The sequence below is a fragment of the Ambystoma mexicanum genome, chromosome 5q (assembly GCF_040938575.1).
Source record: "Ambystoma mexicanum isolate Mex_15411 chromosome 5q, UKY_AmexF1_1, whole genome shotgun sequence".
In the NCBI taxonomy this organism is placed as follows: domain Eukaryota; kingdom Metazoa; phylum Chordata; class Amphibia; order Caudata; family Ambystomatidae; genus Ambystoma; species Ambystoma mexicanum.
This window is the reverse complement of record NC_090933.1, coordinates 1324085808-1324109647: the sequence shown is the minus strand read 5'-3', so window position 1 is coordinate 1324109647 and position 23840 is coordinate 1324085808. Positions and strand designations below refer to the sequence as shown.

The following is a 23840-nucleotide window of genomic DNA, read 5'->3' as shown; positions in this document are numbered from 1 at the left end:
GGAAAAGTAGTGTAGTGTGGGTATGGGGAATGTCGGGAGGAAGGGTACTCACCCCTACGTATATACCTAAAATGCCTCTTCGAGTAGAGTACATATCTCTGTATCAGTCACTTTAGTCTTTGATGACATCATCATCCTTGCTTCAGCAATGATTGATTCTGGTGTTACAGGTAATTTTACTGATGTAGAATATGTGCAAGCTTTATACCATTACAACTCAAGAAGCTCATTGAACCTGTGCAATCCATGGATTGGTCTTTGTTGGCATTGGGACTGATCACCACTTGCACTAATAAGTGAGCATGAGTCCCTAATCATGAAGAAAGCATAGTGCTTGGTTTAATTGCAGCACCCAGTTCATGATCATGCTAGGAATGTTCTGGTTATAGTAGTGCAATCCCACTATAGACTGAACACTGAGGGTGGTGTCTTTTTTTTGTTTTTGTTTAGCTGAACATTGAGGTCATACTGATGAACTGGAGAGACTGTCAGTTATTGATTGAAGTAAGTTGCATTAAGAATAGGAGCATCATTTACTTTACTTTGTTTCACATAACGTGCCAACACACCCAAAGGCCTCAGGGTGCACAAAAAACAAAACAAGGCAGGGAGGACAGATATAGAAGACTGATTTTAGTCAAGGAGGTAGTTCATTGGACTAATCTACTCCACTATTAAAAGACAAGGGGCCTCATTACGACCCTGGCGGTAAGGGGTTAGCGCCAGCGTTAGCTGCGCCGACCCCTTACCGCCAATTACGAGGTCCCTTAGCGCCATGGCGCTTTTAACACCTGCTTTTAGCGGGTGTTAAAATCCATGGCGCTAAGGGACCATGGAGTTAATTACGCCACCGTAATTTACGGTGGCGTAATTAACGCCTTCCCCACTCCCATTATGCCCTATGGGGCAAAAATGGGAATGGGGAAGGGTAAATGGGGATTGGGGACTTACCGCCCCGCCGACCTCGGAATGGGGCGGTAAGTCCGCCAACCACCATGGCGTAAACGTAGTTTACGCCATGGTGGTAAAGTCACGGCCCAGGCGGTAACTTACCGCCTGGGTCGTAATGAGGCCCAAGGTTTTGGAAATGCTAAGAGACCAGGGTTTGAATTGTATCTCTGTTTATGGCCGAAGTGAAAGAGCTACTCCAAATTACCATCTTGCGAACTTCTGTGTACCATCCTCAAACCAATGGTCTGGTAGAAAGATTCAATAAGACCCTAAAACTAATTTTATGGAAATTGGTAGACAAGGGCGGGAAAGGCTGGGATCGAATGATCCCATGGGCACTATTTGCAATGACAAACCCCCCCGCCCCCCAAAACACCGAGAGCCGAGAGATGTCTTGGACATGCTCGGGGAAACCTGGGAAGAACTGCCCCCATTCAATCTCTCAAACCACCATTAGAATGCAAGAACACATGACATTGGTTGGGGAATTGGTTTGTGCTTATATGAAGGCCCAGAGCCAGCAAGAGGCCAGTTATGATTAAAAAAAAGTAGATTTTATATAGGACAAAGTACTGGCCCTCTTACCCACCTCAGAAAACAAACTTGTCTCCAAGTGGCACGGACCTTATGAGATAATAGAACGAACAGGAACAGGCACGTATACAATAGCCCAACCAAACAGAAAACAGAAGGTTCCCTTATATCACAAACCTCTTGAAGGAGTGGAAAGAGAATGCCACCTATGCCAAAGTACTAGCCTGCCTGTTTCCTGAAGACATAGATAACTTTGACTTCATTCCTTCCACGTTATCTATCCAACAACGAGAAGATCTAAAAGATGTAGTGGTCTAATTTCCTGATGTATTCTCAGAATACCAGGAAGCGTAAAAGGTACATACCATTTATATTCAAACACCTAAAGATAAAGTGGTTCACTTAAAACCCCATCGTCTACCAGAAGCCCTTAAACAGATGGTGATCGAGGAAGTCAACAAAATGTTGAGCCAATATTATTGAGCCCTCCTCGTCCATGGTCCTCTGCTATCATGCTGGTCAATAAACATGACAGTTCCTGGAGATTCTGCACATACCTCTATCAATTTAATGCCATATCGAACTTCGATGCATATCCCATGCCACACATCGATTACCTAATTGATAACCTCAGAACAGCCTCCTTTCTATCCACCCTAGATTTGACCAAGGGGTACTGGCAGGTTCCTGTATATGGGCCAGATAAGGAAAAAAACTGCGTTCTCAACGCCCCTAGGATTATTTCAGTTTAAAGTCCTCCCTTTTGGACTACAATGTGCACCAGCTGTGTTCCAACGCCTCATGGATAACATCCTACAGCCCTGTTCTTCTGGAGCTTACATTGATGATATTGTCATTTATAGTAAGACCTGGAAGGACCATCTCTTCATCGTTATACCATCGGGAAAGTCTTTGCTTCTTCATAGGGAAATGGGAATGTACAGCCCCAAGGTAATAGCCGTCTTAGATACATCAACTCCCAAGACCAAAAGACACCTTGGAGCTTTCCTTGGGTTGATAGGATATTACCGTACATTTATCCCCATCTTTTCAGACAAAATAGCCCGGCTCACAAACTTAAAAATGCTGTACGCCCAGAACCTTTATTGGAATGGCAACAATGAAGTATGCTATAACCTCCTAAAGCAAACTCTATGCCAGAACCCACTCCTGAAGGTAGTCTACTTCTCAAAGGAGTTTGTGTTACAGATGGATGCCCCCCCTCACAGGGTTAGGAGCCGCCCTGTCCCAAATTTACGATGGACTTAAACATCCCATACTATATACCAGTGAGTAAGTTGCTCCCATGTGAAAAAGATGACTCTGTGGTGGAATTAGGGGCCCCAGCCATCAAGTGGGCCATTATCCATCTTAGGTACTGCCCATTGGGAGGAAAGTTCACACTTGTTACAGACCACTCACCTCTTGTTTGGATTAGCCAACGCAAAGAGTCCAATCCTTAGGTTGTGTAGATCCTACAACCCTATTGTTTCACAGTTGAAAACCGGAAGGGAAAAGACCAGGGAAATGTGGTCGCACCCCGAACAACAGTGCATTGTCACTGTCCACTACCAATTGTCAATTCACGAACCCCTTTTTTTTCTGTTGTTGCTTACTTTGTCTAATTGTGTTGTTTTATACTGAAGTATATGAATCACCATAACAAACTATGTATTTTGATTGAGTTTGCGTTACCTACACGACTGTTGTGTCAAACTATGTGACCCCATGTGTTTGTAAATATATCCTATAAGCCTGTACGGTTGGTTTCATTGAACCGTGTGATGTTATGCTGTTTGGAGAACTGTTCACTCTATGTTGATTTTTTTAACTGCATAGATAAACAAACTATTATTTTCTCCAAACAACAGAGAAAGTGAGTTTCTTTCTTTTTCTCCTTTAATGCAGAGGGTAATAAGGGGTGAAACAGTGTGTTTTCATTAGAGCACTCTTCTTTGTACCTATTCAATTGTAATTTTTGTCTTAAAGTAACCCTCCTGGGTAGAATAGGTCCATAACCAGGAGCCCATTTTTTGAATGTATTTTATAACATACAACCTTGTTCAATCTCAACGCTCTGAATAAGCGACCTCTCTGCCATCCCATTTAATCTGTTAGCTAGCAACTTTCTACTCTTATCCCCGCATTCCCAGAATTTCTGTCTCGCAAAGAAAATACCTCGTTCTGCTACAACGTCCATTTTACTCAGCAGCATTCTTTGGGTCTGGGCCATCTCCAATATATCTTCAACATGTAACTTAATGTTGGCATTCTCCTGTATTTTGGTAACCCAAATCTGGATGTTTCTAATTCTGCTGCCCTTTTTTAAATATTGGCATCTTTCCTGCATCTATGAAATTCCAAACCTGGATGTTTTTTAAATCTGCTGCCCTTGTTTAAATTCCCTGCACCTGATTCACTTTTTGCTGTTAAGCCGCCTGGTGCCTTCTTTCGTGCATTGTGCAGTTCTCTCGCTCCCTCTCCTCTTGGTATGCCTGTAGAGCCCCGGCCCCCTATGGTGCTCTCCATCTCCCCTGTCTATTCTAATTGCTACTCTATTGCCTATCCTCCCTCTCTTATGAAGCCTGGAAGGAAAACGTTTAAGAAAGTTGTCCTGGTCTCTAACCCAGGCCTTCCCATTGCTGGCACCTATGTCCATGTTGTCTCCAGGCAGACTATTACTGACATCCTCTTTGTCGTTCTCTTACTGGACCTACGGACTCCCCATATGGTCTCAGTCCTCTCCCCTTTCTCTTCTTGGATCATTAATGGTGGAACCAGAGGGGAAGTGCTTTCGGCTCACTTCTCATCTAAGTGCCAATCTGGTACACATGATAAATGCACAATCATGGTCATGGTCCAAGGCTATCAGCCCAACCTCCTCCTTCTTGACAGGCTCCTCCCATCTCACAATAACTTCTTCCCTTCTCCTGCCACTCCTCCATCTGCCACCCTGCTGGCCTCTTCGCCCCCACCGATGGGTGTACTTCGTCCCTGTACCCCTCCTCGGAAGACCTTTAAATTAAAGGTAGCAAACAGCTTCACTTAGCTACCATCAACTCTTGATCTGCTGTTAAACATTCCTCTGTCATCCGTCAGCTCCTTGACGACTTTGGCCTTGACCTCCTCGCCCTCACTGAACAGTGGTTCAATGCTGTCACTGCTTTGACAGTCTCCTTCCTGAGGGCTACAAGATCCTCTCCAAGCCCAGGCCTAACCGGTCGGGTGGCAGAAGGCCACTTGTTTTCCGTGAATGGTCCTCTGCTTCTATTATAACCACACAATCCTTCTCTTCCTTTGATTGCCTTGTAATCAAGCATTGTGTCTACCCCACACTTGACACCATCTACAGGACCCCTGGGCTGGTCTCCCTCTTCCTCTCGACGTGTGTCAACCTCGCCTCTTCTCTCCTGACCTCTAAGCTTCTCTTCCTCCGAGACTTTAATATTCATCTTGATTCTTCTGAAGCAGCCACATTACTCTTCTGCAACCTGACTATCCCCTCACCATTCTTTCATCTGGTCCGACTCACTCAGTCATGCACACCCTGAATGTGCTCATCTCTACGGTCATCCGTAGAGATGAAAGGGGGTGGGGGAAGCTGGTGCCCTGTATGACTCTGAAGGAACCAGGCTGCCAGTCCAGGGCAGCTGGGTAAAATTGCAGGGGAGAGGGAAGGAAAAGGAGAAAAAGGAAGATCTTGAGTCACTGTGGCAGGGGAGTGGGAGAGGGAGGGGGAGGGAAGAACAGGAGGGTCTGAGAAGCATCTGGAATTTAAGGAGATCTGGCTCACTCATGAGTGTAAGGCACCTGCGGAGGAGATCTTTACCCCCCTAGTGGGGTCCCAGGCCCCAGAAAAACTTGTGGATGATGCAGGGGGGCTTGCATTTAATCCTTGCAGCAACCGAGAGCCAGTGGAGAGATTTTAGGGCTGTAGAGATGCGGTCTATAGACTTGAGGCCAAGGATCAGTCTTGCAGTCCTGTTCTCGATTAGTTGAAGGGGGCGGAAGGTGCAGATTCAGAAAGAGGCTGTTACAGTAGTCCAGCCTGAAAGGAACCAGAGCTCTGGAGACATTGAGTTTCTGGGGGAAGGTGAGGAAAGGGAGAATGCCTCTGAGAATGCGCTGTTGAAAGTGAGCCTTCTTGGCAAAGTCGGAGATAGAAAGGGAGGAGTTTAAGATTACACAAGGTTTTCAGCTTCACAGGAGGGTGAGGGGACGGGGACCCATGGATGGTGGCCATAGTGTAGAAGAAATGAATGAATGAGGACGAGTTGGGAGCGGGGGGGTAGAAGAGCATATTTGATAGGATAGCTGTGTCATCTGCAGAACACTGGATGTTAGCAGAGAAGCCAAGTAGATATTGAACAGCCAGGGGAGAGTATAGAGCCCTGTGGGACAGCACAGGTGGAGGGTGAGATGGAGGAGAGAAAGGAGCCCAGTTGAACTTGAGAAGGTCAGTCAGAGAGGAATGAGGTCAACCAGTCCAGAGCCAAGTCTGTGATGCCAAGGGTGTCATGGAGTCTATTTATCAGGGTGGAATGACTGACCGTGTTAAAGGCAGAGGAAAGATCAAGTAGGATGAGAACAGAAGTCTTCACTGGTGTTCAGGAGAGCAGTTTCTAGAAGCTCAGAACGCAGACGGGAGGACATGGAGGCAACCAACAGATTCAGAGTGGTGGCTACGCTGAGAGATTGCCAGCTTCTCCTAGAGCTCCCCAAAAAGGTGTAATGGAGATAGGGTGGTAATTATTAGCCAGATAGGACGGGTTGGCAGAATACGCTTTAAGGAGAAGGTGAACAAAGGAGTGCTTGCTGAGTGAAAAATCAAAGGAGTGATTGCAGAAATTGTCCAAGGCTGGAGCAAGGGAAACAATGTTGTCCTCGATAATTCTGGAGGACCTGGGGCGCAATCGTTTGGATGCGACTTTAGAGCGGAATTGGTTAGAAACCTAATCGGGTGTTATGGGAGGGGGTGGTGGGTCTCAAGGGAAGAGAGAGTGAGAGTGAGAGAGACAGAGACAGAGAGATATGAAGGTTAGTGAGGGCTCTGTCAGGATGAGAGTCGGAGGCAGAAGTAGGAGGCGGAGTGAAGGTGGTGGCAACTGACACACCCTTTGAAATGAAAGAGAAGAAAGGCGGGGGATCTTACCCATGTCTAGTACAATATGTCCCTATGTAGTTTCATGTAACGTTTGTATAGTCATAACACTCTAGTTCTGCTCAAGTCGGATGATTTATGACATTGGTGTCATTCATCAAATCTTCACACAACTTTCCCTAAGACATGTAGCCCAAAATCAGAATTGGTTTTCAAACGTGTGTATGCCTTCATCAAAAGGGCAGAGGTATAAGACTGTCCAAAAGAGGTTTACTCATTAATTACTGCCTGAACCACTGGATGTGTGTGGTGTGTGTGTGTTTTGACTTGCATTCCTTCTGTGGTTGGGTGCAAATCCATCCCTTAAATGTTCTGTTACTGATCTCTTCTTCACCCGGTACAGATCCCAATGCAACCTGCAATTTTTCGGCTTTGCCTGAATCCTTGTTACATATTCCAGTGGAGCCAGGACCCAGGCTGGGGGGGGGGACTGACCATATCTTGCTGCTTGACAAGGAGGCAATATTGTTAAAGGGGGTAGGGTGTAGGGGGGGGGTTTCATTGTTGCTTTAGAACTTCAATGGCTCATGGTAGCCCTCATGGCGGTTTCCTTAACCGTGACATGTGTGTGGAGGGCAGGTATGATATGGGTAGAAAATACTGCTGGTACACTGTACAGAATAAGGAATATACATGTACACGATAAGGAATGTCTTAGCATTGCTTCAAGTGAACTATTATTTAATTTTGAAATGTGCGAAAACCCTTCGCAACTTCCTCCTCCCCAGACGGAGGACTGGTCTGACTCAGACCCCTGGATGCATTGCATTGTTGAGAGCATACTGGCCTGCATTGCCTCTACAAAAGCCGAGGCGCTCTGTCATCTCCCCCACCCTCTGTGTGATGACAGTCAGGGTGGCAGATGTTACAGCTAACTGTTGTCTGTCCTGGTCCTTTGCACTTGCTATCCTCCGTGAGGTGCCCTGAACACATACACGGATGGCCTGAAGGTGTTGGACCTTTGTGTCCGCATGGGTCTTCAAGCGCTCCTGGTGCTGCTCATAGCGATGGCCTCCTCCATATGGCATCCTGAGATGCTTGGATTGAGGGCTATGGGGTGTGCTGGGGTGTATGCAGCTTGAGCCGTATGACCTGCCATTGCTGTCACTTGGCCACAGTGACAATGCAGCTGGGTGCCCCACTTATGTGACGAGGGGGTATCGTGGGCCAGGTGGGTGTGTGCGTGCATGGGTGCGTGCATAGTTACTTCTGTGTGACTGCCAGCCTCTGGCTCCCCTGTCATGACAGCAGTGGCTGTCTGTTGGTGTGGGATTGAGGGGGTGGGTGGTTTCAGGAGCCATACCTTTAGCTGTGTCATGATCGCTGCTCTCTGGCGCTGTGTTTGCGCTGGCATGTGCGGCTCGACTGGGGCCTGTTGTCACAATTCTGCCCATTCCCTTCCCACCGAATGGCGGCACAGGGGTGGCGGCTGTTGGCATTGGCCTGGCCATGGGATGTAGATGAGCATGCATCTTCCTCCTCCTCTTCCTCCTCCTCATCCTCCTCCTCCTCCTCCTCCTCCTCCTCCTCCTCCTCCGTCGCCTGTGAACCTGTTGGGTGAACAATCACATGATGTTAGTCATTGTGCATACTTACACATGTGCTACATGGTGGGGGGGGCATCTACATTTGGTTTGAACGGTATGGTTCATTGCAGGCCAATGCATATGGCCACAGTAAGGTGGTGCTAGTGTCTGCAGAGGCTGTACACCTTATTGGCATGTGCTCTTTGCCTCTGTGCTGCCAAGGTGGTCTGTATGTACGGGTGTCCCGGGGGGGGGGGGTCCACCTTGTTATGTGATGTTATATAAACTTGGTAAAGCGCATGTACACCTGAAGGCATCTTGGCGCTAGTTACTCAGGAGGAATAAAAAGCAAAAACGATTGATAGTACCATAAGAGAGAGATGGCCTAAAACAGAGTGGTTTTCAGCAACCGGCGGAAGGTAAGATGGTCTTCAGTTGTGATAGGCAACTTGTTCCACGCTATGGCAGCCACCACCGAAAAGGCACATCCTCCCATACGTGACAGACGATAACGGGGGACAGTGAGAAGACACGCAGAGTGAGAGCGTAGCAAGCGGGCAGGAGTGTAATGAACAAACTTTGCTTGGAGGTACTCAGCACCCACGCCATAAAAGGCACAATGCACCAGACACAGTGATTTGAACAAGAGCCGGCTGGCCACAGGAAGCCAGTGAAGTTTCTTGAGCAGAGGAGAGATGTGGGATACAAAGGGAGGACAGAGTATAGAACGAACAGTGGCATTTTGCAGTAATTGAAGCCTTTGGATCAGATAGTGAGGCTGGGCTAAATAGAGAGAGTTGCAGTAGTCAAGAGTGCTGAGGACCACTACCGGGGCCTGGCATTCAGCAGGAATAAAAGGCAATACTTTCCGCAAGATGCAGAGTTTAAAGTGCCCAGCACTACAGACACTAGCCACCTGATTGTCAAGGGACAGGGAAACAGAGATCCCTTGGCACTTGTCCTTTCTCAGAGCACATGGGTGCTGCATATAATTGCAATTGCTTCCATGCACATTCATACTGTTTTTCATTGGTACCACCACCAAGAGAGGCACGTGGTCTTGGCACAATTTGTGGTGGCTGTGCCACAACGGCATGGGGCAGCCTTACAGACTTGTGCTGGTGCTTGAGTGCTGTATTCCAGTGCAAAGCACCCAGCACCAATGCTGGAGCAGGACGTTAATGATTTCAACTGAGCACCACTATAATACCAGAAGGCTACCCCTATGCAGGTATGGCAGCGGTGCTCGGTTGCAATCAACTCCCCACTCCAGTACGGGTTGTGGGTGCTTTCCATTGCAATTGGATGCCTTCACCACACCAGCAAGGGTGTGCCCTTGTGAGAGCATGACAATCTGTCGTGTTTGGTGTGGGTGCTGATGTGGTGCACCATGCGACTGCCCAGATCGCCCATGCCTGAACCAGGATCTGCTTGGAAACGCATTGGATGGTGGTTCCTTTTGGAGCATTGCCATGTGGTGACATCTTTACCTGTCCATCAGGCCCATCTATGCTGAGGGCCACATGCTTGTTATGATCGTTTGGCCAGTGCGTTGTGAGGGGAAGGGTTGGGGGAAGGGTTGGGGGGATGCATTCAAACTCATCAGATTTAACTTGGCTGCTGGCTCTATGGGTTGGCACTCCCTTGATCCACTCCATGTGGAGGATGAAGCTGGCCTTTTTCCAGGAGGGTCAGGTCAAGGAGGTCCACAGTGCCGCCTCCGGTGTCTAATGATTACTGCTGGTGTTTGGCCAGGAGTCTCCAGACACTGCCCTTTAGGTCATTCTACTGCTTCCTGCAGTCCTCGGTATCCTGTGGGACTGTGCCCTCAGCTGTGACGTTGTTGCAGATGCCTAACCAGATGGCTGCTTTCCTTTGCACTGATGTTTTTAAGGTGCTGGGAGCCATATAGCTCCTCGGCATGGACCATCACTGTGTCAGCAAGGACCTGCAGGTCCACCTCACAAAATGTTTGCTTTCTCAGCCTCTGATGAGGCACCTTCCCCTTGCACATGGTCTCTCTCTCTCTCTCTCTCTCTCTCTCTCTCTCTCTCTCTCTCTCTCTCTCTCTCTCTCTCTCTCTCTTTCTCTTTCTCTTTCTCTTTCTCTTTCTCTTTCTCTTTCTCTTTCTCTTTCTCTTTCTCTTTCTCTTTCTCTTTCTCTTTCTCTTTCTCTTTCTCTCTCTACCTCTCCCACTCTCCTCCTCCCCCCCTCTCCCTCCTAGATGGCTACAGGAAGTGGTGGATAGAGTTTTTCAAAATGGCCGCAGCTGTGCTTCCCGTTCTGGCAGTAACAGTAATCAGTAATTCCACCAAATATGGGCAGAATTACTCCCATGGACTCGGTTTCGGCAGTAATTCCGCTGGATGGAATTACCGTTTCTGCCAATGGTGAATGGGCGCGGCCACCACGTTTTAATGCAGCAGTGATATGTTATGATGCAGCGGACACACCTTGTTAACAGGGCATGGTACTGTGCTGTTCTATTATAATTTATGGTGATGTTCTGTGAGGGTATAGAGCAGTGCTGTGAGGCAGTATCTTGTAGTCCGGTCAGTCGCTTATCTGTGCCCACACTGTAGTTATGTCCCCAAGACTCTCCCTGATCCAAGCTCTCCCTAAATTGTAGCAGGTTCACGACAGAGCAGAGTTGAAAGTCGCCCACCAAGTGGGTACTCTGGACCCTGGTTGCCCTCATGCCAACTTGTGGCACATAGGTACGAGCACTCTCAAGCCTGCTGTTGCCATCTTCTTGTGAGTTTTTGTTCTCGCGAGAAACAAAGAATTGCTTATTCCTGACACCTCGTCCAAACGTGGTAATGAGTTTCAAGGCACCATCGAGAAAACGCATGCCAAATTGTGACTACCTCGGCGGAGGGGAGGGGAGGGGAGGGAGAGGGAGAGGGAGAGGGAGAGGGAGAGGGAGAAGGAGAGGGAGAGGGAGAGGGAGAGGGAGAGGGAGAGGGAGAGGGAGAGGGAGAGGGGGAGGGAGGGAGGGAGAGAGAGTTGAAATTTTGTATTTTTACTTTGTTTTAAATAGAATATGTATTTTTGTAATCGAGGTGTGCTGACATAGTTGTCATTATTTCATTAGCCTTAAGTGTGTGTGTTTTTGGGAAAGTTAGGGTTGATCTAGCTCATCCCAGAATGATGGATCAAGGGAGTCTTTTGGGCCTGCTCTATTAAAGAAGGGTCATGGAATCATTGCCATACTTCTTACGTAAACACACAAGAGTAATAGATTGTATGCAATAACCAGACAATTTGGGTTTAACAACAATTAGCCAATGGAGAAAGTATGGGGTCCATATAACTTTCATAAGAATACATACATTTGAGACAAACATTAATAAGATTTGCTTATTGGTTTTTAGTTCACTTTAGTGCTTGCCACTTCTTGTATACTATGATAGGTTCTGCATATACACCGTCTCTTAAACTATATGCTTGCTAAAATGGCAGCTCCTGTGAGCCTTTGCAGACTCCCACCTCTTCCAACACTACACTGCAGATGAATGTCAGAAACGGAAGTGGACATGGATCATCTGGACTCGAGAGGAGTATGCCTCGTTCCTCACGCATACTCCATGCAGAGGAGGGCGTGTGGAAGGCAACAGCACAATACAACACCTTCAAGGCAGAGGAGAGAACCAAGAATCAATCCATATCTAGGCTTCCCAGAGTCCTCCCACCAACCAGTTGCTTGGGCCTCCTGCAGGTTCAGCCCTACCATGGTGCGATTGTCAGTTGGGCAGACCTCCTGGGAAAGGGAAGCATTGAGGATGATAGCCAGGTACTAGAGTACAGAGAGATGGGCATGGCTGAAGGCAGCAGCAAGGTGTGGTTTAATAGACCAAGCACTGGCAGGCAAAGTCATTCACAGGATCATGGCAGGCTGATGTGATATTAATGATGCAGAGAGGCAAAGGGCCTGGGCCATGCACAGCCTTTACTCCGGCTAGAATTACATTGCCAACTTGTGGTAGTGTTCAGCTGTAGGTTCCTGACCGCCCAGCTGAAAGCAGTTCACCAACGTGTGAAACAATGCAAGGATCTGGGAAAACGTGCATTACATTTTTGGTAGAGGAAGATGATAAAGATATGTCTCGTGAATGAATCGATGGACTTTGCTATGTCGGGAGGGGACTGGGTCAAGGGCAGGACTCTGGCTCATTCTGCGTCTTAGTAAAGAACCTGAATGATGGAGTTTTTGATTAGTTTCAACTCAGTGAGTTCAGAAGCACGGATGTAGAGACTAGGATTGCGGGTGTTGAGGTACGGCGGGGCATTCAACTTTTTATTGCAATCGCTTATTGTAGCAAAATAAATGAATCAACTTTCAGGGAGCACGGAAATTAGATTCAAATGGGACTCTAGATTGATGTGCGCCACACAAGGATATGGTTAGACCAATATTGTTAAATATTGTGGACCTTGACATCCTAAAAAAGAGTAATTGCTTCTGGAGGGTGGTTAAGCTCACAGAGCCTAAGGTGGTGGCTGCACAGACGATGCACCTGAGATGAGGGGGAGGTTGTTTCTAAGGATTATCCACTGGGAACATTTAGCACCTCAAAAAAATGTGTTCATTGTTTCACCTAAAGCTGGTGTTTGTCCCCCATACTGGACAGTCAAAGGTTCTCGCATATATTGTTGTGATAGCTACCCACACAATAAATGTAGGACTGACAGACGAACAGGTGGACACTTGCCCATTGTGGGGGGAGAGGGGGAGTATGCATACTATTCACATGTAAATACATCTTATTCCAGGGTCGCTGCCATATGGGTTGCAAGAGATGCTGGCAATGAAATTCTCACCCTATCATGGATCCGCAGGATTATGCTGAGCGGATTCCCCTGGAGTAGGGTGAGTAGAATCTCCACATTAGATCGACGGCAATCATGTGTATAATCACGAATGGTGGCATCAATTTGTGGATATTGGCAGTGGTTGGGCAACATCTCCATTGGTTACTAGGGATGTGATGGTAACAGCACACAGGGGCGCGCTGGGATTCAACCTAAGGTGCATAGATCAGAATCCACAAAAAGGGGTCTTGTTATGGGATCTTGGTAAGTAACAGACCCATGTACACCCACTCCCTAACAGTAAAACCAAGTGTGTACCACCTCATGAAAACTACACCGTGGTATTTTGAACAGGGAAAGAGAAGTGGGATCCTTCTGGCCAATTAAATTTTGTACCTGGCAATGGGACATTTATGTGAACGATTCGGAAGGCAAATGGGATGATATTTTGGAGTCTTTCATAAACTTTATTTTTTTGGTCTCTGACACAAACTCCAAACCATCCCTCATCTCCAGAAAAACAAGCTTATCGAGGTTTAAAGTCAATGTTCGAATGTAGTGGCAGCATGGCCTGTGCCATTCTCACCAAGGGAAGAGATTGTTGCTTTCCCTTTAAATCACAATCCCAGTCTCCTCGATGGTGCTGTTGGTTACATTATTCATGTATTGGCCAATACACAAGTCATCCGTTATTACACAGTGGACTGGTCAAGCCGACATCCGATTGGTGGCAAACTCCTTTATCATTTGTGTGTGGAAATTGGGAGCTTCCGTGTGATAATGTAGCCATTTCTGAATAAAGATATTGTTAGAACATATACATGTTCTTGATAATATGCTTTTAAAATGTTTGTTCATCCAGGCTGTTTTTTCCCCCTATTGTTTTGGATGCAAAACATTTTCTAAATAAAAATGCATTATTCCTGCTGCATGTTACCTGTTCCACTAAATGTTCCCATTGGAGCACCACTTCTCTGCCACCTATTAGGGTTCCTTTCCCCAATAGATGGCACTTCAAAGTCCAATAAGTTATTACGTGAGGAGTTACTACTGAGTGGGTCTTATTATGTGTGCTGCCTGTGATTGTGAACATGTTGAAACTAATAATGTGTGTCTCCTTTTATCTTAATAGGTGACTGATGCCCCAGAAATGCAATGGTGATTTTGATTCTCTGGACTATCGCAGGGAAAAACTTCATTGTTAGAATATGCAATTTCCAAGCATGTTAGAAGAGTGAACGTTTGGGGCCCAGTTGCCTTTTCAGAGTATTCAGGTACTGGGATTGCAAAGCCTGGTGATACATGATGGCTTCCGTCCATGCAATCACTTTGTGGTAACATCCAGTAACCAAGTGTGTTGATTCTGTATATCCTGGGGGAGTGAGGGATATCTAGCACGACCATGACAATGTGGTATGTGCAGTAAGAAAAGCATTTCTCATTTGTGCTCTGAATTTGGAAAAGGTTAATTGAAAAGGCTCCTCTTAAATCTAGGCACCTGAAAAAATAAACTGGCAAGACACTTTACACGTGCACAAAATGTGGGAACAATTGCCATTTCAAGAACATACATATTGCCCACATGAGGACATAGGCGAAAAACCTTATCAGTGCACTGACTATGAGAATAGTGTCCATTTGCATGATACACTTATCAGCCACCACCAAATGAATAAAGGTGACAAACCTTATGAGTGCACTGAGTGTGGGAAAGGGTTTGCTACAAAGCGAGTGCTTACTGTCCACCAGAGAACACATACAGGTGAGAAGACTTATAAGTGCAGTGAATATGGGAAAGGGTTTGCTTGGAAGGGAAAGCTTACTAGCCACCAGAGAACACATACATGTGTGAAGCCTTATAAGTGCAGTGAATGTGGGAAAGGGTTTGCTTGGAAGGGAAAGCTTACTATCCACCAGAGAACACATACAGGTGAGAAGCCTTATGAGTGCAGTGAATGTGGGAAAGGGTTTGCTGAGAAGGGAGATCTTATTATCCACCAAAGAACACATACAGGTGAGACACCTCATGTGTGCACTGAATGTGGTAAAGGGTTTGCTGCAAAGCGAGTGCTTACTGTCCACCAGAGAACACATACAGGTGAGAAGCCTTATGAGTGCACTGAGTGTGGGAAAGGGTTTGCTACAAAGCGAGTGCTTACTGTCCACCAGAGAACGCATACAGGTGAGAAGCCTTATGAGTGCGGTGAATGTGGGAAAGGGTTTGCTTGGAAGGGAAAGCTTACTAGCCACCAGAGAACACATACAGGTGTGAAGCCATATACGTGCAGTGAATGTGGGAAACGGTTTGCTTGGAAGGGAAAGCTTACTATCCACCAGAGAACACATACAGGTGAGAAGCTTTATGAGTGCAGTGAATGTGGGAAAGGGTTTGCTTGGAAGGGAAAGCTTACTATCCACCAGAGAACACATACAGGTGAGAAACCGTATGTGTGCACTGAATGTGGGAAAGGGTTTGTTCAGAACCAACAACTTATTAGTCACCAAAGAACACATACAGGTGAGAAACCGTATGAGTGCACTGAATGTGGGAAAGGGTTTGCTTCTAAGGGAGAGGTCCATCAGAAAACACATACAGGTGAGAAACCGTATGAGTGCACTGAATGTGGGAAAGGGTTTGCTACAAAGAGAGAGCTTTCTATCCACCAGAGAACACATACAGGTGAGAAACCTTATGAGTGCACTGAATGTAGGAAAGGGTTTGCTCTGAAAGGAAATCTTATTAACCACCAAAGAACACATACAGGTGAGAAACCTCATGAGTGCACTGAATGTGGGAAAGGGTTTGCTACAAAGGGAGAGCTTAGTATCCACCAGAGAACACATACTGGTGAGAAACCTTATGAGTGCACTGAATGTGGGAAAGGGTTTGCTACAAAGAGACAGCTTTCTATCCACCAGAGAACACATACTGGTGTGAAACCTTATGAGTGCATTGAATGTGGGAAAGGGTTTGCTCAGAAGGGACACCTTACTATTCACCAGAGAACACATACATTTGAGAAACCTTATGAGTGCACTGAATGTGGGAATTGGTTTGCTCAGAAGGGATATCTTACTAGCCACCAGAGAACACATACAGGTGAGAAACCTTATGAGTGCATTGAATGTGGGAAAAGGTTTTCGTATAAGGTAAATCTTGTTGACCACCAGAGAACACATACGGGAGAGAAACCTTATTGGTGCACTGAATGTGGAAAATGCTTCAGTCGGAACAGTCACCTTATTAGGCACCAGACAAAAAATGCATGCCATGGTCCATTTCAGTTTAGTGAATGTGGCGAAGGATGTTCTTATCTGCCATGAGACAGGACATGGAGGTGGTGACATCTCTTCTGCAATTGAAGGTGCTGCTGATAGAAGGAGGTGCTTCTACAATGTTACTGAGTTTGGCATGGCTGACTAATACTGTGAAGAACCTGCCTCCACAGTGGTTCTCGGTTTCCTTTGGCACACGAATGATGGCTGATTATGATTGTTGAATCACTGCTGTTTGGAATGCATCCCTTCTGGAATATTCAGAAGGGAGACTGTACTTTCTGTATTAAGGTAACCATCCTATGAAAAACCTTGCCTAAGGACCTCATGCAAATTTATGGGCACCAACATTTTGGAAAAGCTTAAAGAGTCAGCGGTTGAATCAATAACTATAGACTCTCATAGGATATATGAGGTGCCCCTTGGGACCCCAGTAGCTAAGAAGGGCTCTGAGCTTAAGTGGAGGTCTCCCCCCAGCTCTTGGTTTAGCTAAGGTCTAGCGCCCTCCCCGTGCAACAGGGAAGCTCCCATCTACTGAAATGTAACCCAGAGGGCATCTTGTCTTTTTCAGTACTGATATTATGCTCTTGCTAAATAGATTCTAAAAGTGGATTTGGAGGGGATCAGAGTGCATTCCCTTTCCAACTCCATTGCACAGCTTTATCAACGTACATCCCTTACAACTTACTGCCAGGTTCTCCAACACATCCACGGTAGTTCCTGTTGCATCTCATGCACATATATAGGGATAGAGAAGGTTTTCACAAAACAGAAAGGCTTCCGGGAGAAAAGCATAGTATGCATTACATAACCGTGTTATCAATTATCATTTCACTGTACCAAAGTCTTAGAGCCAAGAATGTAAGATATAAGAAGTCTCATCTTCTCTAATCAAATCAATTTACATCACTTCTTTAGTCAAGGACATTCAAATACATGCCCTGCATATAAACCCCTGTCCAACTCCTCCTGGGTTTTAAATCATCTTTCCATTGACAAAGACACAAAAGTCCTGTCCAGCTTTATCCCTTATGCTACAGGAAAATCAAAGTCCCAATAGACCTGCTCTATCACTGAATCAATATGTATAAACTGGCATTGCATTTCTAAAGGCAAATCACATAGTTTAAACCTAAAGTAATAGCTTGTATAGGCTCGTCAAACCTATACAATGGCAAATCACCATATATCAAGTAATACATTTCAATGTATATCATAATGTCCAATGCTTAGCAAAATTGGAGTACATTATTCAGTCAAGCAAACCCCATTGCAATACTGTCCCAATCATGACTCAAAAGGACAGCTTAAGGCATGCACCCCCTGCTCCCTCTGACCGGATCCTAGCGTAGCATCGCCTCAGCAAGTCAGCTAGCCCTTGCATAGATGCTTCACAACCTTCAAACTCTGTCAGTTGTTATAACCCTAAATATTTCCACATTTGACTATGGCAGTGCCATTTCTTTTTTTCCTGTGCTCCTAGGCATGTGTGAATAATGTCAGGTGGCACAAAGTGCCAACCTTCTTTTTTTCATCCTTAAGAAATGTGGCCATATAACTGTTTCATTACAATACACACTGGCTTTCTGTGACCCCATCAGATTGGGTTTAAGGTGCTTTGTCTAACTCATTTTGCTTTTTATGAGAAACTCCCCTTTCTGCATGGGATCCTCCCACCCTTGTCCTCCCTGTACGTTTAAATCCCTTCCTCTAGATAGTATACTTTTTTTTGGCTTTTGCTCCCTATATCTGGAATGACCACATACTGTTAGAACCCATTAACCTTTAGGTGAATAAGTGCCATAGAGAAATGTTAAGGCAACTCTTAATGCCAACCCTACAGATAAGCAGTGTATTAACCATTTACTCCCCAAGAATTGGCAAACACTCCCTTAAAAAAAGTAGCCAAATTCCCTACTGTAAATTTGGAAGCAATGGACAAATTGGTGCCAACCTTCCTGCTTTCTCCCACTCGGGTTCATGAATATGTTCATCCCAGTGATACCAGCCATGCAGTACCAGTGGATGGTGGTTTACAGGGATTTCTGCTTGATATGTAGAGAAGCTATAAAGTAATGTTTATTTTATTTTACATGAATTGCTAGTCATAAAGAAGTGTGAATTAAAAAGTTGCAATTTCTTTCAACTTGAGTAAAAAGAACAAATGACTTGTCTCTCTGTAATGTTTTTTCTGATGGATATACCTGCCATAGATTCCTCATCTATGATATCCATATCCTTGTGCAGCTGTTCTCCAAAAACGCTTCTGCCAATAGGGGGTGCTGCAGAAGCTCTGTATCGGTCCAACCCTCTTCGCACCTCGCACCAAAATGATGTCTGGGCCAGTAGAAGTAGCAGTGCCGTGCCCATGACCTCAGTTCCACCCTTCTTTCCTAGCACTCTTGATGCTGAGGGACTGTAGAACTGATGGTGTACTAGCTTCCCAGAAGAGGGGCAGGTAGGAAGTGCAATGAGGAATCCATGGCAGAAACATCCATCAGAAGGAATATTACTGAGAGGAAAGTCATTTGTTGTACTAATGGATTCCTTCCTGCCACGGATTCCTCATCTCTGATGGACTCCCAAAGCAGTACGTAATCTGGAGGAGGGAGGAAAGCAAGCACACCACCTAAACCACAAAACTCGGAAGGACTGCCCTATCAAAACGGGCATCCTGGCCCGCAAGGGAATCCAAGCAGTAATGCTTATCAAGCGTGTGCAGAGATGTCCATGTTGCTGCCTGGCAAATGTCCAGGACAAGGGAACCCCCTCTGCAGGGCAAAGGTGGCAGCCCCTCCTGGTAGAATGAGCCCGAGACCCTTGGCCAGATCCTTCACACCCAGACCATAGCATTCTGAGATGCAGAGAATGAACTACCTGGAGGGTCTGTTTGGCCACAGCCCTGCCAGCACGAGCACCGGCGTAGCCAACAGAAATCTGGTCATCCTTCCTAGCCTCTCGAGGTTGAGAGACATAGAAATTAAGGACCTGTATTGGGTCCAATCTATGAAATCTTTAATCTGCATTGGAAGGGTGAGGTGGAGGGAAGAACACAGGAAGATGGATCTGAGAGATTGAAATCCGAGATCCTCTTTGGCAGAAAGGAGGGTCTCGCTCCTAGTCATCTTCTCTTAGGGAAAAAAAACAAATGCACAGGTGAAACGAAGCATGGCGCTCACTCACTCATCTCGCGGACGTGATGGCAACCTGAAAAATCACCCATAAGGGTGATCAATCTAACAGGAATGAAAGGGTCCAAATGGAGCGCACATAAGAAAAGTTGGAAATAAATTCAAATCCCACACTGCAACTACAGACTGGCAGGGAGGTAACTGGTTACACCAAACCCACAAGAACTGCATAACAGTGTTGATTGTGAAAAACAAGCCCTTTTCTAGGGACCTATTGAACAAAGAAATAGTGGCAAGGTAACCTTCCAAGTGTCAATCTGCAGGCTTGCTTGGGCCAAGGAAAGCAGTCAATCCAACACATTGGGGCAGAGGAAGGATAAAGGATCCAGGGCCCTCTACGGCACCAAAGTGAAAATGTATGTTGCCTGCAGGCATAAATGGATTTTGTAGCTGGCCTCAGAATTGAAAGGAGCGCTCCTTTTATCATAGCACCTCAGTACTCCAACATGAATGTTAAGGCTGCTGAGGTTCAGGTGGAGAACCTGCCCCTCTGACTGGGAGAGCAAGTCTTCTCATTGGCAAAAGGGAGGGCAGATGGACCTGTCCAACAACTCCAGATACCACATTCTCTGGCCCAGCCCAGGGCGATCAGGATCAGTGTGCATTTGAGCAGGCTGGATCTCCTGAGGGCCAGTGGGATGACTGGGATCAGTGGGCACTCCATAAAGGAGATCAAAAGTCCACTCGATAGTCAATATGCCCCCGATAGCTCCCTACTGAGGAAATTCCCTGCAGTGGAACTCCTTCTCCGGTTGACACTGGAAGAGAAGAGGTCCACTTGATGAGTCACCCCCTAAAGAGAGATCTCCACCAGAACTTCTTGACGGAGCTCCCATTTGTGGTAGGCCGAGGTCTGTCTGCTCAATGCATCTGCTGTGATGTTCTCCCGTTTGGCCAGATGAGCCGCCGTCAGGGACACCTAGTTCTCCAGAACCACAGTCTCCTTGCTTCTCTGCCCTCTGGAGCATGCTATGCTGCACCGACTACAGCCAACCAGAGGCCAAAGGAGAACTTCACCATGGCACAAGATGCATTCATGGCTTTCACCACTAGGCTGTCTGACGCGAACACTTCCTTGCCCCATGCGTCCAGCCTTTTGCTTTACCTGTCTGGTGTAAGTGAGGGAAAAGGTAGAGAGGTAGAGGTTTTCAGGCTCGCCGTAGTGGCCTGTACCACCAGGCTTTCAGAGGCTGGTCAGAAAGTGCAGGACAGTGCTTCCATGCTAGATCCGTGTCCATTGGGGTCGACGGAGGCAGGTTTCTCCCATGCTTCCAACACTGGTGCCTCTACCACCACATTGCAGGGCAGGAGTGCCTCTTTGGTGCATGGTCTAGAATGTCGCAGAGTTCGTATTGCACTCTGGACCTGGGCGGCACAGAGGAACCCAGGGTATCGCCCACCTTTGCCATCAGGCACTAAAAAGCAGCTTCAGTTTTACCTGGTGTTGGTGCCGGTAGAATGTCCAACTACAGGGAATTGTCCAGACCGCTTGCCCCTGGCAGGTTAGCTGCCATGTCCAGCATGTCGCCACTCTCATAAAACTCCTCGGGAAGTGTCTGCTCTCTAGAATCCATGGGCTCCAAACCCATGGGATCTCGTTGTAAATGTCATACTTTTTCGACATGAAAGTGTCGATGGGAAGTGGGACATATTCCTACAGGGACCATGGTGCAGTGTCGTTGAGGTATGAATGCTCTGAAAAAAGGAACTGAGGTCATGGGGCGTGGCTCCACTACTTCTACTGGCCTCAATGTTTTTTCTGGTGCAAAGCGCATAGAGGCTTTGGAGAGACCCGACACAGAGCTGTGCCGAACCCCCTGACTGCATACATTTTTCTAGAGAACTGCTGTGCTAGGATATGGATATCATAGATTAAGAATCTGTGGAAGGAAGGAATCCATTAGAAATGCCTCTACTGGGAATTATATTTCTGCACCCCCATACAGTAATTTTACTTTCAACATCAACTCATAGAGATTCTGGGGCCCTCATGTATAATAAAAATGGAGAAGTATATATAAACTTGGCACAACAAATGTGCAAAGACTGTTTTGCAACGGTGAAAACATGGAGAGTGGCAGTCATAAAACTGCAATCTACAATATTACTCCAGAAGTCCGTTTCCAAGAAATGCATTTATCAGAAGGAGTGCCATCCTCGCTGAATGCTGCAGTGTTTTGACTTTGTGTATCATGTTCTACAGCTCTACAGTTTCCTTTTCTCCCCAGGACCCCCTCTAGTGTATTACACTATTGCCTGTCTCTATTGGTGCATTTAGGATTAGTAGATGGTTCCCTAGCCTGGGATCGACAGGTGGAGGTGCAATTGCACAAGGGCAGGTGCATGCCCACTATCAAAGCACTATCTTATAAGAAATGGATTTGATGTGAAGAGCCCAGAGAAGATGTCAAGTGTTTGTTAAATTATACAGACTTTAGAAAAGTGACGTTTTGTGAATAGTCGAACGAGCCGGTGGAATAGAAATATCCTCTGTGGTGTGAGACGATAAACGTCGTGCAAACCTGGAAATGAAATGGTGCCTTTCTGTCTGAAATGAGAGTTGTGGGTGTAATGATATCAGAGCTGTTCTCTAAATTCCAAGAAGGAATAGTGTACATAAATGTTTACAAAATAAAGCTGGTCTTGGATAAACTGACATGTCTGATGTAAATGTCTCCCACACTGAGTGAAATGCTGATGAAATGAATATTGAGCTTCAGTCTATATGTCACTGTGTTCACATTAAAAATGAAGTGTTAGTAACTCCATTTGTGGTAAATCTTTTTCCCTGACTTTTTGTGTAAACTGCGTCCTGGAACAGAGGCGATTCATTTGTTTTAATTAGTGGGGTGACCACCTCTATTCCAGTTTTATGCTGGAATTAATGTTATTGTCCACTTTTTAACCTTCCTTGTCCATGGAGGGGGAGTGGGTAGAGACAGAGGAGGTGGGGCAGGAGGGGTGGGAAAGACGTGACCATGGAGGGAGCTCGTCGTGACCGAGGAGGTGGGGATAAAGAGAAAGAAGTAGTAATGGGTTCAGTGGATGATTGGGAAAGGGGTGAACATGGTGGGAGGTGTTAGTGATGGAGGAGGTGGGGTAAAGAGAAGGAGGTTCTGGGGTTCAAATCTGCAAAGAGTTCCCTCCCGTACCTTAACTCTCAGCTAAATGAGAAATGGCATTAAAGAAAAAATGCAGGAAATTAAGATGTGTTCACAAATCAATGGATTGATACAATATTGAGGAATCGATCCAGTGAATTAAACCCACCTTCTACATTTCCTGTCTTTGTATAAACATTTGCTAGCATGACCTGTCACTTTTCTTATGACAAAAGCGATGGATGAACTTTCTTTTCCATAAGATTGTAATAACTGAGGAGTCAGAAATGATACTGGGACAAATGTTAGATAGGATTTGGCTGAAGACTTTTGTTTTAACACCAACTAAGTTGTGAAAAGGCCTCGCTGTGCCTGCACTAGTGGAGTTTTCCCTCCTAAACTCGGAACTAATGATCTGTCAGTGTCAGAAGTCCAAAACCAAACCATCCTGTGTCCAAAGTATTATTTGGGATAACTCCCACAAAAAAGAAGTCTGGGCATCCTTGCTCCAGAGGGTTCTTCCCTTCCCCTGGATTCTTCATCACATTTTTTTGGGTGACAGATCTAGCTTTTACGCTTTGCCGCTGGGGCGGACGTGGTGTTTATTGCCCACTAGCCTGAGCTTTGTAGGCCCAAACAATGGGCCGTTAAACCGGGGCAAGGATAGCCTTTTTTTGTTTTTGTTTTTGCCTGACGGGAGATGCACTCTGTGGGAATCTTGCACGGGAAAGCTGGATTCTGATTGATCAGACAGTCTTTCCCGGGTGCGAAGAACAGTTCTTGGCGTTCCCGTGGGTCAACAGCAAAGGTTCTCTTCAAACTGGTTGTCTTCCTTTTTATGTGGTAGTCGGATACCTGGTATACTCTCCTGCCAGGGCTTTTCATATGTGAACTCCTGCCCACTCTCCCACCTTTTGATGGTTCTGCTTTTTAGCCTCCTTGGCTAATATAATTGGTTTTTTATATATGGTCTCTTTGTCTCTGATATAGCTTGCAGCATGCATTGACAAACTTGAAAGTCTCTCCTCTTAGAAAACTGCCTCTTCAGTCTTTCTCTGGTTTTAGAAACTGTTCCTTTTCTCTCTTTCTTGTTTTTGCTATCAGTAAAGCTTGGAGCGGCCGCCAATACACCCCATTTTTCTCTGTCCCTTTATGGACGCACCGGTTCTTGATGGCATCTCATTTCTTCTAAGGTCCACTGTTGATGGTGGTCTGCTGCTTTCTGGCGAGCAAAGTGATGTGCTCCAACGCCAGCAAGTGCCCAGTAGCCCTCCACTGGCTTTTGGCA

At 46.2% G+C, this 23840-nt stretch overlaps 2 protein-coding genes across 3 annotated transcripts in view; one reads left to right on the top strand and one right to left on the bottom strand.

Moving 5' to 3' along the window:
• The window catches only part of LOC138498511 (zinc finger protein 268-like), an 87552-nt gene extending 65445 nt beyond the window's left edge, over positions 1-22107 (top strand). For both annotated transcript variants that reach the window (XM_069622288.1, XM_069622287.1), the window contains 2 exons: positions 12946-13042; positions 14117-22107. In XM_069622288.1, coding sequence (XP_069478389.1) covers positions 14524-16308 — 1785 coding nt within the window. In that variant the 5' untranslated portion in view covers positions 12946-13042; positions 14117-14523 and the 3' untranslated portion in view covers positions 16309-22107. The remainder of the gene's footprint in view (positions 1-12945; positions 13043-14116) is intronic.
• The window catches only part of LOC138498512 (zinc finger protein 615-like), a 1154252-nt gene that overhangs the window by 592694 nt on the left and 537718 nt on the right, over positions 1-23840 (bottom strand). The gene's annotated exons all lie outside the window — the stretch shown is intronic.